The sequence below is a fragment of the Mobula birostris genome, chromosome 10 (genome assembly GCF_030028105.1).
Source record: "Mobula birostris isolate sMobBir1 chromosome 10, sMobBir1.hap1, whole genome shotgun sequence".
In the NCBI taxonomy this organism is placed as follows: Eukaryota; Metazoa; Chordata; class Chondrichthyes; order Myliobatiformes; family Myliobatidae; genus Mobula; species Mobula birostris.
The window spans coordinates 40,484,761-40,498,611 of NC_092379.1; the positions used below are offsets into that span (position 1 = coordinate 40,484,761).

Genomic DNA, 13,851 nt, shown 5'->3' on the forward strand with positions numbered 1-13,851 from the left:
CAGGAGCAAGCATGAACAAATTAGGATATAAACACCTGCAATGGTTGATACTTAGGCTTACATACAACATTTTGGACCAGTGGAAATGGTCCAGAAGGGTTATATGGAAACTATTATTACCATTTTTCTTAACAACTAATTCCATTACTTAGCCTAATTGGTTAGATTTACCACAGTACATAATTATCTATTTAAATGTTTATTTTCCTTTTAAATCATCTCAATGTGTACTTAAGAATGTATAAATAATTGTAGTTTTATACATATAAAAAAATGGAAAAGGTTATATGTGTGAAAAAAGTACATGATATTTGTGAATTCCTTATCCAAATAAAAATAAAATAAAAAAAAAATAAATAAAAGAAAGATGATGGAGGAGAAAGTGGGATAGATTGGAAAAGGTACAGGAACTTCAGTAAAATTGACATTTTTAGAACGTTTATGCGTCCAATCAAATTTATGAGCAATTTCGTCCATCTGTTTGTAAGTTGAGTAACTGAGTCTGTGAGAGGGTTATAATTAGTTGGGATAATTTTACCAATAGTAGGAGTAATTTTAACACCCAAATAGGTAAACCCTGTTCTGACAAAATTACGTCATCCATGTACAGGGCTATGCGATGTTCTACATCTCCTATAGTTATTCCTGCTATGTTAGCCTGTTTTCAAATTGCCATAGCAAGTGGCGCAATGGCCAGGATAAACAGGAGGGGAGATCCCTGTCTTGTTCCCCGTTGGAGTTTAAAAGATGCCGAAAAAAGCAGGTTAGTTAAAACTTCAGCCTGTGGGTTAGAATACAGAAGCTGTATCTTAGAAATTTTCCCCCTATTCCACTCCACTCTGTCGAAGGCTTTCTTGGCATCCAATGACAGAATAGCGCTATCAGAGCTTCCAGATTATTCATAAAGTATATTAAGCACTCTTCGAATGTTGTGGAAGCCCTGCCTTCCCTTACAAACCCATTTTGGTCAGTGTGGACCATTTTTGGCAAGAGTGGCTCCAGCCTCCTAGCTAATACCTTACAGAGAATTTTGAGATCATTGTTCAGATGTGAGATTGACCTATAAGATCCACAAAGGGATGGTGGTTTTCCAGGTTTTAACAGTAGTGTGATTGCTGCCATATTAAGAGAGGAGGGAAGGGATCCATTGTCAAATGACTCCTGATACATATCAAGCAGAGGTGGTATTAGTTTAGTCTTAAAGATTTTATATATTTCAATCAGAATTTCCATTGGGCCCAGGAGTTTTCCCTCCCTTCATGTTAGTCATAGCTGCAGACAATTCTTTAGCCTCTAAGTTAAACTCCAGTGAGGTCAAGGACGTTTCATCTCGGGGTATAAATTGTAACAAGTCGAGAAATTCCTTTTGTATTTGTGGAGCTGAATCTGAATATTCTGAGCTGTACAGATCTTGGTAAAATCTCAAAAAGATATTGTTTATTTCCTCTGCGACAACCATTGTCACCCCCTCATCTGATTGTATGGAGTTTATTGCCCTTTCTGTTTGTGTCTGTTTGATGTGCAGGCCAAACGTTCACTTATTATCATGTACAACTCTGAGATTTGTCTTCCCCAGATAGCCATGAAACAAAGAAAAAACATGAAAGTCATTGAATGGCATCCTGATCATCAGCCCCCCCCCAAACCACCCCTCCCTCCACACAGAAAATGGAACAGCAACAATCCCAGCCCACCCCCCACACAAAAACTAACAGAACATTTTACCCCTAAACACCCTCCCCTCGCACAACAAAATGAAAAGAAACAGACAATATAAAAACAGAATATAAAATCCCTAAGTCTGACAAAGTCCGCAGTCCTTAAACAGGGGTCTAAACCTGATTGTCTAAACCAGAGGTTTCCACCCCTACTTGGTTAATGGTCAATTAAAAAAAAGGTTGGGAGCCCCGAGTCTAAAGTAAGACTACCCATGTCAGTGGGCTACAAGTATAATTGTTACTATCGCACATTTGCTTCTGGTGCAAAAGGAAAGAAGATGTTCAAAGTTATTTCCGTCTTTAAACTAAAGTATCAATTTGATATGGGCAATCATTTCCATTCTGCAAATCATCCATATGGAAGCATTGCTAATAGACTATAAAAACATTTTAGAATAAACCACCCACCAGCAGCCCTGCAAGCAGAGGCATGTACTCGATTATCGCAAGGCGCACTCTCCATTTGGCATCTTCTGCTAATTCTACAATGGCTGGCAGGAGAGACTGTGCTAACTGGTGAATTCCAACAACTTCATTCACGCAGTCCAGATTGGAGATTATGTTCAAACGGACCTCAGGGCACTAGGAAGGAAAGGCAATTTTCTGAGTACAGCAAAGGTGAAAAACATTCATACTGCGAACGCTGTCTGACAAACACACTGGCGCTCCCCAGACTCTCTGCTTTCAAAGTATCATCTTGGACATTTATGAAATATTAATCTCACAAAAGAAATATGAATGCCACTTTCACACTTAAAGTACTTAGGCACATGCACATCTAGCCAGGGTGCCAAAGACTTTTGCACAGAACTGTACTTGCCAACGTGCAGCGGAGAGCAAGTTTGTAAATCTGGCGGGAGCACAGGATGTTGGGAATGGTGAGAGTGGAGCACCCACGGGAGGGGTGTGAGAGAGGTGGCTGAGGTGGACTGCCAGGTGCAGGAGGGTGTGGTGCGAGTGCAGACACACTCAGCCCTGAGAACACAAGCAAGGGCATTTGATTCCAAACAATTGGTCTATTGGTCATTACAGAATGTCTCTCTGGTGCTTCCCGCTCCCTTCCCCCTTTTCCCAACCAAAGAGTCAAAGGTTTGTTCATGATCAAAGCACGTATCCAAATACAACTCTGAAATTTGTCTTCTCCAGATAGCCACGAAGCAAAGAAAGAAGATGAAAGTCACTCAGAGAGAAGCACGAAACCTACACCTCCCCAGCCCTGGTACAAAAAATAATGGCATCCTGATCATCTGATCCCCAAAACTACCCCTCCCGCCACACACAAAATGGAATAGCAACATCAACCCCCCGCAATCCATCCCCCGCACGAAAAACTAACAGAGCATTTTACCCCCAAACACCCTCCTCTCACACAACAAAACGAAAAGAATAAGGCGATGAAAAAAACAGAATATAAAAACCCTAAATCTGAAGAAGTCCACAGTCCATAAACACAAATGCAGAACCACGATATCATCCTACGCTATCACCGACATTCACCAAAAGAGGGGGACAGGGACACAACTCCCCTCTCCCTGCCCCCTTCCCACTCTCAGTCCACATCAGAGACCCATATCAGACATCTGCGAGGTTTATCATCACTCACAGATGTCAAGAAATTTGATTTTTTTTTGCGGCAGCAGCAGCACAGTGCAGTATATAAGAATTACTACAGGACCGTGCAAAACTCAGACACCCTAGCTATATACACCAGCCTAAGACTTTTGCACAGTACTATACATTATGGTCCAAGTTATGGTCACACGAGCAGTATGCCAGAAATTCGAGAGTCAGTTAGCAGAAGTGAGTGCAGTTGCTTTTATTAAGGAGAAGGTGCTTGGGAAGCTGAAAGTTTTGAAGGTAGTCAAGTCACCTGGACTAGATGGGCTACACTGCAGGGTTCTGAAAGAGGCAGCTGTAGAGATTGGGGAGGCATTAGTAATAATCTTTCAAGAGTCATTAGAATCTGGAATGGTTCCAGAGGACTGGAAATTTCCAAATGTCACTTCACTCTGAAGGGAGGGAGGCAAAAGACATGAAACTATAGGCCCTTCAGCCTGACTTCAGTGGTTGGGAGAATGTTGGGAGTCCATTATTAAGGACGAGGCTCCCAGTACTTGGAGGTGCATGGTTTCCTTAAGGGGAAATTACAGGCAGGATAGAGAAAGGAGGGTCAGTGGATGTTGTTTACTTGGAGTTTGACAAGATGCCGCACATGAGACTCCTTAACAAGTTAAGAGCCCATGGTATTACAGAAGATATCCTAGTAAAGATAGAAGATTGCCTGACTGACGGGAAGCAAAGAGTTGCAAATGAAAGGGGCCTTTTCTGGTTGACTGCAGGTGACCATTAGTGTTCCACAGGGGTCGGTATTGTGACCGTTTCTTTTCAAGCAGATGTCAATGATCTGGACAACGGAATTGATGGCTTGGTGGTCACATTTGTGGATGATACCAAGATAGGTGGAGGGGCAGAGAGTCTGTAGAAGGACTTGATAGATTGGGAGAATAGCAAGGCAGTGGCAGTTGGAATATACTGCACTGACCGAAAGTGTTTCTGGTAGGTAGGATTTCTCAGCCTTGGGCGGCAGCCCGCTTAGGAGAGGGAAAACCCTGATTTTAAACCTCCACTGCCTTGCAGTCATGCCCACCCATGGGAAAGGCTTTGGGGGTAAACCCCTAAGGCAGTTTGATGTTGTTTACAGCTTCACTCCGGCAACCTCTGCGATGACACTGGTGCCGAGCTGTATTGGCGCTTGCCCTTCCCTTCGACAACATGAGTGATGTGGAGAGGGGGAGCCTGCTGCATGGGAAGAGCCGGTCCTTCAAACTTTCCTGCCCAGGAGAGGACACAGTCCACCAGAGGCACAAACCCATCATCCCCGGGATCGAAGGGTGCCTACTACCAGAAACGTATGGCCATGCACTTTGGTAGAAGGAGTAAAGACGTGTACTATTTTCCAAATGGGCAGAAAATTCAGAAATCAGACGTGCAAAGGCAATTGGGAGACCTCGTGCAGGGTTCCCTAAACGTTATCTTGCAGGCTGAGTTGGTGGTACGGAAAGAAAATGGAATGTTGGCATTCATTTTGAGAGGACTAGAAAAAATATAAGGGTAATGCTGAAGCTTTATAAGGCATTGGTCAGAACGCAGTTGGGGGTATAGTGAGCAGCTTTGGGCCCTTTATCTAAGATGTGCTGATATTAGAGAGGGTTCACGAGTATGATCCTGGGAATGAAACATACAGGAGGAGTGCTTGACGGCTCCGGCTCTGTCCTCGATGGAGTTCAGACGGGAAGGAAGAGGGGTGAATCTCATTGAAACTTATGGAATATTAAGAGGCCTAGAACAGAGAGGAGGTTTCCTGTGACCAGAGGGCACAGCCTCAGAATAGAGGGACGTCCATTTAGAACAGAGCTGAGAGGAAATTTCTTCAGGAAAGGGCGGTGGATCTGTGGAATCCATCAACGCTGAAGGCTGTGGAGGACGAGTCATTGGGTATACCTAACGTGGAGGGTGACAGGTTCTTGATTAGTCAGGGTGTTAAAGGTTACGGGGGAGAAGGCAGGAGAATGGGGCCGAGAGGGTAATAAGCCAGCCATGATGGAATGGCTAAGCAGACACGATGGGCTGAGTGGCCTAATTCTGTTCCTGAGTCTTAATTTATTGTCCGTTCACTCTCCCTGAGTGCAGGCGAGCTCCTCGGGAGGGCCATGGGAGGAAACAACGGTCATTTTGTGAAAAGCTGCATTTCACAAAAGAAAAACACTTGAATTTCTGCGTTTGAGAAATCTTTCTGCACCTTTGGCATAAATAGATGCAAGATACTAATTACTATTAAATTATCCAACAGTTCAAATCATGATTCGGCAGGCTTTTTTCTTGATTTCATTTCAAACTAACAAATAATTCAAGGCTTGAATTAACAGCTGCCAATTTGAAGATGTACACTTTGAATCTGTCAGCTGTGCCTGGAAAATCGAGGCATTTCTGACATTTGGGGAATCTTTTCGGGTGTAGCACATGAAGGGAATCAAGTCTGCAGACATTGGAAATCCAGAGCAATTCACCCAAAACGCTGGAGGAACTCAGCAGCTCAGGCAGCATCTATGGGAATGAGTAAACAGTCGGTGTTTCAGGCCGAGGCCTTTTATTGGGACTGTAAAGGGAGGCAGAAGATGCTAGGATATAAAGGTGAGGAGAGGGGAAGGAGGCCAGCTGGAAGGTGTTAGGTGAAGACAGGTGGGTGGGAAAGGTCAATGGCTGGAGAAGAAAGAATCTGAGAGAGGAGAGGAGAAGAGAGTGGACCACAGGAGAGATGGAAGGAGGTGGGGACCCAGGGAGAAGTAATAGACAGGTGAGAAGTAAAAGCTCAGAGTGGGGAATTGAGGAAAGAGAGGAGAGGGGAGAGATTTTTTTTACATTTTTAAAAATAATCTTAATTCTGTAAAAATAATGAAAGAATGCAAATTTCCATATAAATTAAAAAATCCAGAATTTGCACATGCAACAGTTTTGTTTAAGTTCACGCCAAAATAAACAAGGAACTTGATGGATGGAGAAATAACAGCTCCATCACACCATTAACCGATTCATCTTTAATCCAATATGCACTCAGATTACAAACCAGCTCACATCACTGCTTCTAAAGAACGCACTGCACATTTGCTCTTATCTGAAGCTCTCAAACTAAAAGAACAGTTCGAGAGACTCCGGTGGAAGAAACAGTTGTTATTCCATTCATGATTCATAAAAGCATAAGAAATCGGAGCAGGAGTAGGCCATCCGGCCCATCAAGCCTGCCCCGCCATTCAGTAAGATCATGGCTGACCTGTCCATAAACTCAGCTTCATCTACCTGCCTTTTCCCCATAACCCTTAATTCCCCTACTATCTATCCTCTCCAGCCCTTTACCTTTCCCACCCATCACCTGCCTTCAACTCCCCTCCCCTACACACCAACCTTTCCCATCACCTGGTCTACCTATCACCTACCAGCTTGTACTCCCCCCATCCTCCCAACCTTCTTATTCTGGTGCCTTCCCCCTTCCTTTCCAGTCCTGACGAAGGGTGTCAGCCCAAGGGTTCATTCCCCTCCATAGATGCTGCCTGACCTGCTGAGTTCCTCCAGCATTGTGTGTGTGTGTGTATGTGTGTGTGCACGCGTGTGGCTGTGGATTGCCAGCATCTGCAGAATCTGTGATTATCCACTTTAGAATGCTGGACATCACCGCACAGCTTCAAGCAAACGGCAGTTACAATGTTTGTCAACAGGAAAGAAAGCAGATGAACATGGGCCAACTGCTGTCCCCTTCCAGGAATCGATATCAGTGAGAGTAAAAGCCTAGACACATCAGTCTGTGTTGCAACACGTCCCATTCTGGCACACTTATCCAGATACCTGTATCTTGTGGTGGAGCATGGACTGCTCGTCACCTTCAGCAGATGTACAAGTTCCAGAGATGACAACCAACTTTTTGATCGCCTAATGAACAATAAGCGACCTTTCATCAGCACTCTGGACTTGACAACAGCTTCCAAACAGCACACAGAAGAAAGCTCTCCATTGGTGTTAGCCTGATTTCGGTAGGCTAATCAAATATTATCCACGATGGCCACCAGTCACGCAAGGGGTATGTTAAAGTTTGTACTTCATGATAAAATTACCTTATCTTTGAGCTGAGCCAAGACCAGGGGAAGCAGGTGCTCAACAGTGCTGTCCTTGCCCAGGATGGTGGACAAGCCCATAATAACAGAGGCCAGAGCTGACTTCACGTGTTGATTGGTGTCAGACACAAGTTCCTGGAAAAGAAACACAAAAAATGATCAAATGAAAACCCAGACAGGTATCTCAGTCAACACGCACAAAATGCTAGAGGAACTCAGCAGGCCAGGCAGCACCTACAGAAATGTCGACTGTACTGTTCCCCATAGAAGCTGCCTGGCCTGCTGAGTCCCTTCAGCATTTTGTGTGTGTTGCTCGGATTTCCAGCATCTGCAGATTTTCTCTTGTTTGTCATTTGATATCTCACTCATGATGCCATCCTGATCCACGTTCTTATGATCCACCTGGTCAGTCATGGATCATTCTTAAATAATTTCTTTTACAGTTTGATATTCTAGTTTATATAAATCATGGAACAGAACCGGCCCCATAACCCACAATATTATACTTAAATTCCTAATCAAGTGGGCAATCTAATCTACACGATGTCCATATTCTTCCGTTTTCCTCACATTCGTGTGCTTATCTAAACGTCATTAAAAGTCCCCGATATATCTGCCTCTACCATCACTCCAGGCAGCCAACACCATGTTAAAAAACCAGCAACACACACAAGATGCTGGAGGAACTCAGCAGGCCAGGCAGCACCTATGGAGAAAAGGACAGTCGACATTTCAGTCCAAAACCCTTCGGCAGAACTCAGCCCTTTGGGAGAGGGGGAGGGAGCAGGAGAGGGGGATGGGGAGGGAGTGGGAGAGGGGGATGGGACAGGAGAGGAGAATGGGACGGGAGAGGGGGCAAGATGTGACTCGTGCTTGGACACTGAGCTTTTCCAGTTACAAACAGTTCACACTGATAAATGGTGCCTGAATCCTCGTTTCAGACCCACCCAAAATACTGAGGGACTTTTTTCTGAAGTGAATGAGATGAGTTGCTACATTAATTTTAGATAGACTGTATAACCAGCCAAGAATTTGAGAAGGCATATTACCTTAACATACGGCAAGATGTGACATATTATGACAGTCTCCCTGCAATCTACTGGCAAGTTTTCACAGAAATCTGCAAGATAGAGTACTGCATGTTAGAGAGTTATTCTCAAACAAAACAATGGAGTCAGAGAAAAGTACAGCACAGAAATAGGCCCTTCAGCCCATCTATTCTGTGCCGATCCATTTAAATTGCCTACTCCCATCAACCTGCATCTGGACCATAGCCCTCAATACCACTACCATCTGCGTACCCATCCAAACTTATCTTAAACGTTGAAATCGAGCTTGCACGCACCACTTGCGCTGGCAGCTCGTTCCACACTCTCACCACAATGATAAATCAATAAAGTTTAACAGATTAAGCAATTGCTGAAAAGCATCTGCCTTAATATTTGTATCTTCTCACAAGATAGTGGCAAGAGAAAACATACATTCTGAAGCACTATTTAAGTCGCACAAGGAAAAGCAAGGCCAGCACCTACAGTGTAAACATCAAGAGTCAGCACAGGTTCAATTTTGGTACATCTGTACATTTTCCCGGGAGTAAACCCCGAGGGAAAAATCCGGAGCCGGATTCTCCGAGGCAATCCTACGTTGAGTTCAACGCTGACTGGCAATTCCTGCGATGCCACTGGTACCAAACTGTATCGGTCTCTGCCGATCCTTTGGACTCATCAGATGCGTGGAGAGGGGGAGCCTGCTACATGGGCAACAGCTTACTCTCCATATCATACTGCCCTGGCTTACGTATCACGTAGACAGCTGCACGTAACATCCATGGTGGACCCTGACCAACGGAGGGCCTCGGGTTAGGCAGTCAGTGGTACAAACGTAAAGAACAGCATTCACTCTTTTTCACAATCTCACAACCTTTCAAGACTCTGCACAAGCAATGAAGTGCACTTTGTAAGGAGCAGCCACCATCGAAACATGAAGTCAAGTGGCACACAATTCCTTTCCATTTGCTGTCATCCAGTTCTGGGATCAGATCAGGATGCCAAAGGGGAGGCATGCTGGCATGCTGTTCTCACTTGGAGAAGTGTCACCTGGATATGTGGTACCACATTAAATAGAGTCATAGAAAAGCACAGCGCAGAAAAGGCCCTTTGGTCCCTCTTGTCCATTCTGAACAATTCAAACTGTCTACTCCCATCTGCCTGCACCAGGACCACAACCACCCCCCCGCCCCATATCCGTACTATCCATGTACCTATTCAAACTTCTCTTAAATATTGAAATCAAAACTGCATGGGCCACTTGTGCTGGCAGCTCGTTCCACTCTCATGACCCTCTGTGTGAAGAAGTTTCCCCTCATGTTCCCCTTAAGCTTGTCACCTTTCACCCTTAACCCATGACCTCTGGTTGTAGTCCAACCCAATTTCAGTGGAAAAAACCTGCTTGCATTTATCCCATCCATACGCCCCCATAATATTGTACCTCCATCAAATCTCCTCTCAGTCTTCTGCATTCTGAAGAATACAGTCCTAACCTATTCAATCTTTCCTTCTAAGTCAGGTCCTCCAGACCAGGAAACATCCTTGTAAATTTTCTCTGCATTCTTTCAACCTTGTTTACATCTTTCACAGGAGTTCAAAGTTCAGGGGTGTCCAGGGAAGGGGTCGCACCTCTGGTGAAGGGGCTTGTCGTGTCCATTCCGGGGCAGCTCACTCACCTTTGCTCGCCACCGGACACTCATCTCTCCCCTGTGGCTGCAAGCAGCCATTTGCACGTGACAGCAGTCTCATACTCCAGTGAGATTCGGACAAGCCAGTCCTAGCACGCAAAGTCAGCCTCAGCGGACTGGGCGGGTGCGATCTACAGTAAAGCCCAACGGCCAGGAAGGTGGCTCTGCATCGCGCTGTGGAGAGCGAGGGGCATGAAAAGACACAGAAAGCGTCCTGGTCATCCACTGCAAACAAGAAGACCCCTGTTTCTTCTGGCGCTTGTTCATACCACTGGACCCGGACTTCTGAGGCCAAGAGAGTGGAACTGCCACAGTGCAAAGGCTTTTCCATTTTAAAAACTCTCCCGCACAGGTTTCCTGTCATCGTCGGACAAAATGTGCAACCACCATGCGTACTATACACAACCTTGACATTTGTCTCCTTACAGGCAGCCACAAAGCAAAGGAACCCAACAGAACCCATTAAAGACAGAAAACCATCAATCACACAATGCGCAGGAAAAAAAGACAAATTGTGCAGACAAGAAAAGTAAGCAAATAATGTTCAGGACTGCACTGCAAAATGCCAGGTTGTACAGCTGGATCAAAGGCCTCGTCTCCACTAGGAAAGTTACAGGCACAGATTGCAGTGTCATTGCCCAGAACAAGAGTCTATTAATGAAGTAATTGATAGTTGTTTCTGCTGCCAGAAAGTTGTCACTGTGCTTCACCAACAACATCTTAAACCGGATGGAAAAGACAAGAATGAGAATTCCCAACCAACCTTTAACTTTGTTGGCCCCAGCTGCTCGCACTTCAGCCTCACAATCTTTCAACAGGTTTTGGAAAGCAGGAACCAGATCATTTTCCACAATTTCAGGACCCACGGTTTTCTGAAGCTTTAAAGGCAAGAGAAACCAAATGAGTAACAAAGATAGAGCGGGTTTCAATAGCAGCAATCTGTGCATTAACACGTGAACAGAGGAATCACAAAGACAACACCATCTTTCTTTTCCACGCTCGTGTCGCTGCTGCCATCAGGTAGAAGCTGCAGGAGCCTCAGGACCCACACCACCAGGTTCAAGAACAGTTATTACCCTTCAACCATAAGGATCTTGAACTACAGGGGATCAGTACACTGAATCAATTGAGATGTTCCCACGAGCAATGATCTTACTTTAATTACTCTTTATCTTGTTATTTCATACTCTTGTTATTTATTGCTATTTATTTATATTTGCATTTGTACTTTATCTTTTATTGATCCTGTTTACAGTTACTATTCTATAGAAATTGCTGAGTATGCCCACAGGAAAATGAATCTCAGGGTTTTATGTGGTGACATGTATGTACTCTGAAAATATGAACTTCAAAATTAAAAATCTGAACTATACTTTAGCTACAGACTTCATTGCAAGATTAGTTTATACGTGATCTTGAGCATAGAAAGTGCCTTTTGTGATGGTCTGTCATTAGCAATGATAGCAGAACTTTATAAATACAATAAACTCTGTATCGTTCTAATGCAATTGTTTTCCAATAATGGGTTGGTGCCAATTTCACAAGTGCTCTGGCAACCTTTATCTTGTTCTGGCATATTTCCCCTTCCTTTCCAGTCCTGATGAAAGGTCTTGGCCCAAAACGTCAACTGTTTATTCACTTCCATAGATGCAGCCTGACCTGCTGAGTTCTTCCAGCATTTTTGTGTGTGTTCCCTTATATGGAGCTTATTTTTGAACACGGGTTAGTTATCGTATAAAGACAGACAATATAACGTCTTTGCCTGTTCCAAGGGTAACAATCCTAAGATGACAAAATGGCTGTGTTTTCTGTGTGCTTTTGAACACTGGTCCATCTGTAATTTGCTTTAATTTTCGATCAGGTTTACAGTTTTTAATTATGTAATTTTATCATGGGTGGCAGGGTGGAAATACATCTCTACCAAGAGACATGTAAGGCGTTCCTTCCCTCCGCTAGCCTGCAGGTCACCCTTGGGCAAGGTGTAGCACCTGCTTAGCCAACCCCACCCCCCCAATCAGGGTCACGTGAAGCCATGGGGTAAGAGGAAAGAAACCCAGAGAAATGTTGCCATTGTGTTCAGATGTTTATCAATGAGTGGATACCCCATGCTCTGGTAAAGAAATAAATGAGTGGGGAGAAAAAGGGAATGGTCAGATAAATGGTGTCCATTTAGAAGCAGCATTCTTTAGTGTTACCCAGGTAAAACAGCTGTAATGATCTATCCTTGATAAAATATCCACAGATAAACCAGCTGCTTCAGTACAGATTTTACACTCATACAGAACAGAAAGATTTAATCTCAATGCTTTGGGGTGGGACCAGATTTTCCTGGCCTAAAGAGACGGAATTTTAAATTTTTAAAGAAAGGCAAAGTTGAGAAAATATTGTCGTTGATGGCTCTGAATCCGAAAGTATGGTACACAGACAACAACGTGAGCAATTGTAATCAGCTAATTTCTCAGGTCAAAAGAAACAACTAAATAATGTTATTTAATCATTAAATAATGCTTCTTAATTGTTAAATAATGTTAACCTGATTGTTAATGTTTGCAATTAACCTGTGTAGGCAATGTGCCTTTATTTTGAGGACTTGTATTACATTGTGGTGAGAAAAGCACGGAGATTTCAGTTGATCCGAGTGTTTTCCCAGGCTGGGAAAGTCTAAGACTAAAGGGCATAGATTTAATTGGAGACACAGAACACAACAAGCTGTTCCGGCCCTTCAAACGGCACCGCCAGTAACCCACCAACTTGTGCAACAATCTACAATGACCCTTTAACATACTAACCGGAATGCTTTTGGACTGTGCGAGGAAACCGGAGCACCAGGAGGAAGCCTGAGGCAACAAGTTTTATACTGAGAACAAAGACCATCTGGTTCAAAAAACATAAACACACAGGAGATTCTGCAGATGCTGGAAACTTAACACAAAATACTGGAGGAACTCAGCAGGCCAGGCAGCATCTATGGAAATGAAATAAACAGTCGATGTTTCGGGCCAAGACTGCTCTTCAGGGCTATAAATCTGCCGATGACACAACTATTGTTGGCAGAATTTCAGATGGTGACAAGGAGCCGAAGAGGAGTGAGATAGATCAGCTGGTTGAGTGGTGTGGCAACAATCTGGCACTTTGTCAGTCAGACCAAGGAACTGATTGTGGACCACAGGAGGGTGAAGTTGAATCACAACCTCCCTACACCATACCTGGTTTGTGTGAAGTCAGCAGTGGGAAGGAACCAGCAAAGTCCAGTCCATCAAAATTTTAATTAAATTAATTAATTAATGCCCTACATCACAAAATTTACCACAATGACAGTAAAACCAATGATTGTGGACGTCAGGAAGGGGAAGTCAAGGGAACATACGTCAGTCCTAATCAAGGGGACTGTGGAAAGGGTGAGTAATTTCAAGTTCCTGAGTGTCAAAGTCTCTGAGGATCGTCCTGGCTTTTCAACCTTTTGGCTCATTTTTAAACAGAACTGAAGTTCCCCTTAACTTCCTCCAGTCAAAAGTGAAAAATATCAGTGTCATCAACCTGTGCACGTGCTGAATCCCCAGATCCCTGGCACTATGCCAACAAGTTTGTTCTAAACCCCTGTCACAGGATTATCCTTCAGATACACTGAAAAAGATCTGAGCTCAATTCAGACCAACTTTGTTCTATTTCAGATCCATGTTTAAAAACAGGCTAATTAAATGAATCTGGAAAGAAATCTCAGCACCTTTTGGCATGT

The 13,851-nt window shown here is 43.9% G+C and overlaps 1 protein-coding gene across 1 annotated transcript in view; it reads right to left on the reverse strand.

The window, feature by feature from the left end:
• The window catches only part of LOC140203614 (serine/threonine-protein phosphatase 2A 65 kDa regulatory subunit A beta isoform-like), an 88,712-nt gene that overhangs the window by 29,080 nt on the left and 45,781 nt on the right, over nt 1-13,851 (reverse strand). The window contains exons 9-12 of the mRNA XM_072269662.1: nt 10,879-10,993; nt 8,431-8,501; nt 7,382-7,516; nt 2,127-2,300 (exon numbers count right to left, since the gene is read on the reverse strand). Coding sequence (XP_072125763.1) covers nt 2,127-2,300; nt 7,382-7,516; nt 8,431-8,501; nt 10,879-10,993 — 495 coding nt within the window. The remainder of the gene's footprint in view (nt 1-2,126; nt 2,301-7,381; nt 7,517-8,430; nt 8,502-10,878; nt 10,994-13,851) is intronic.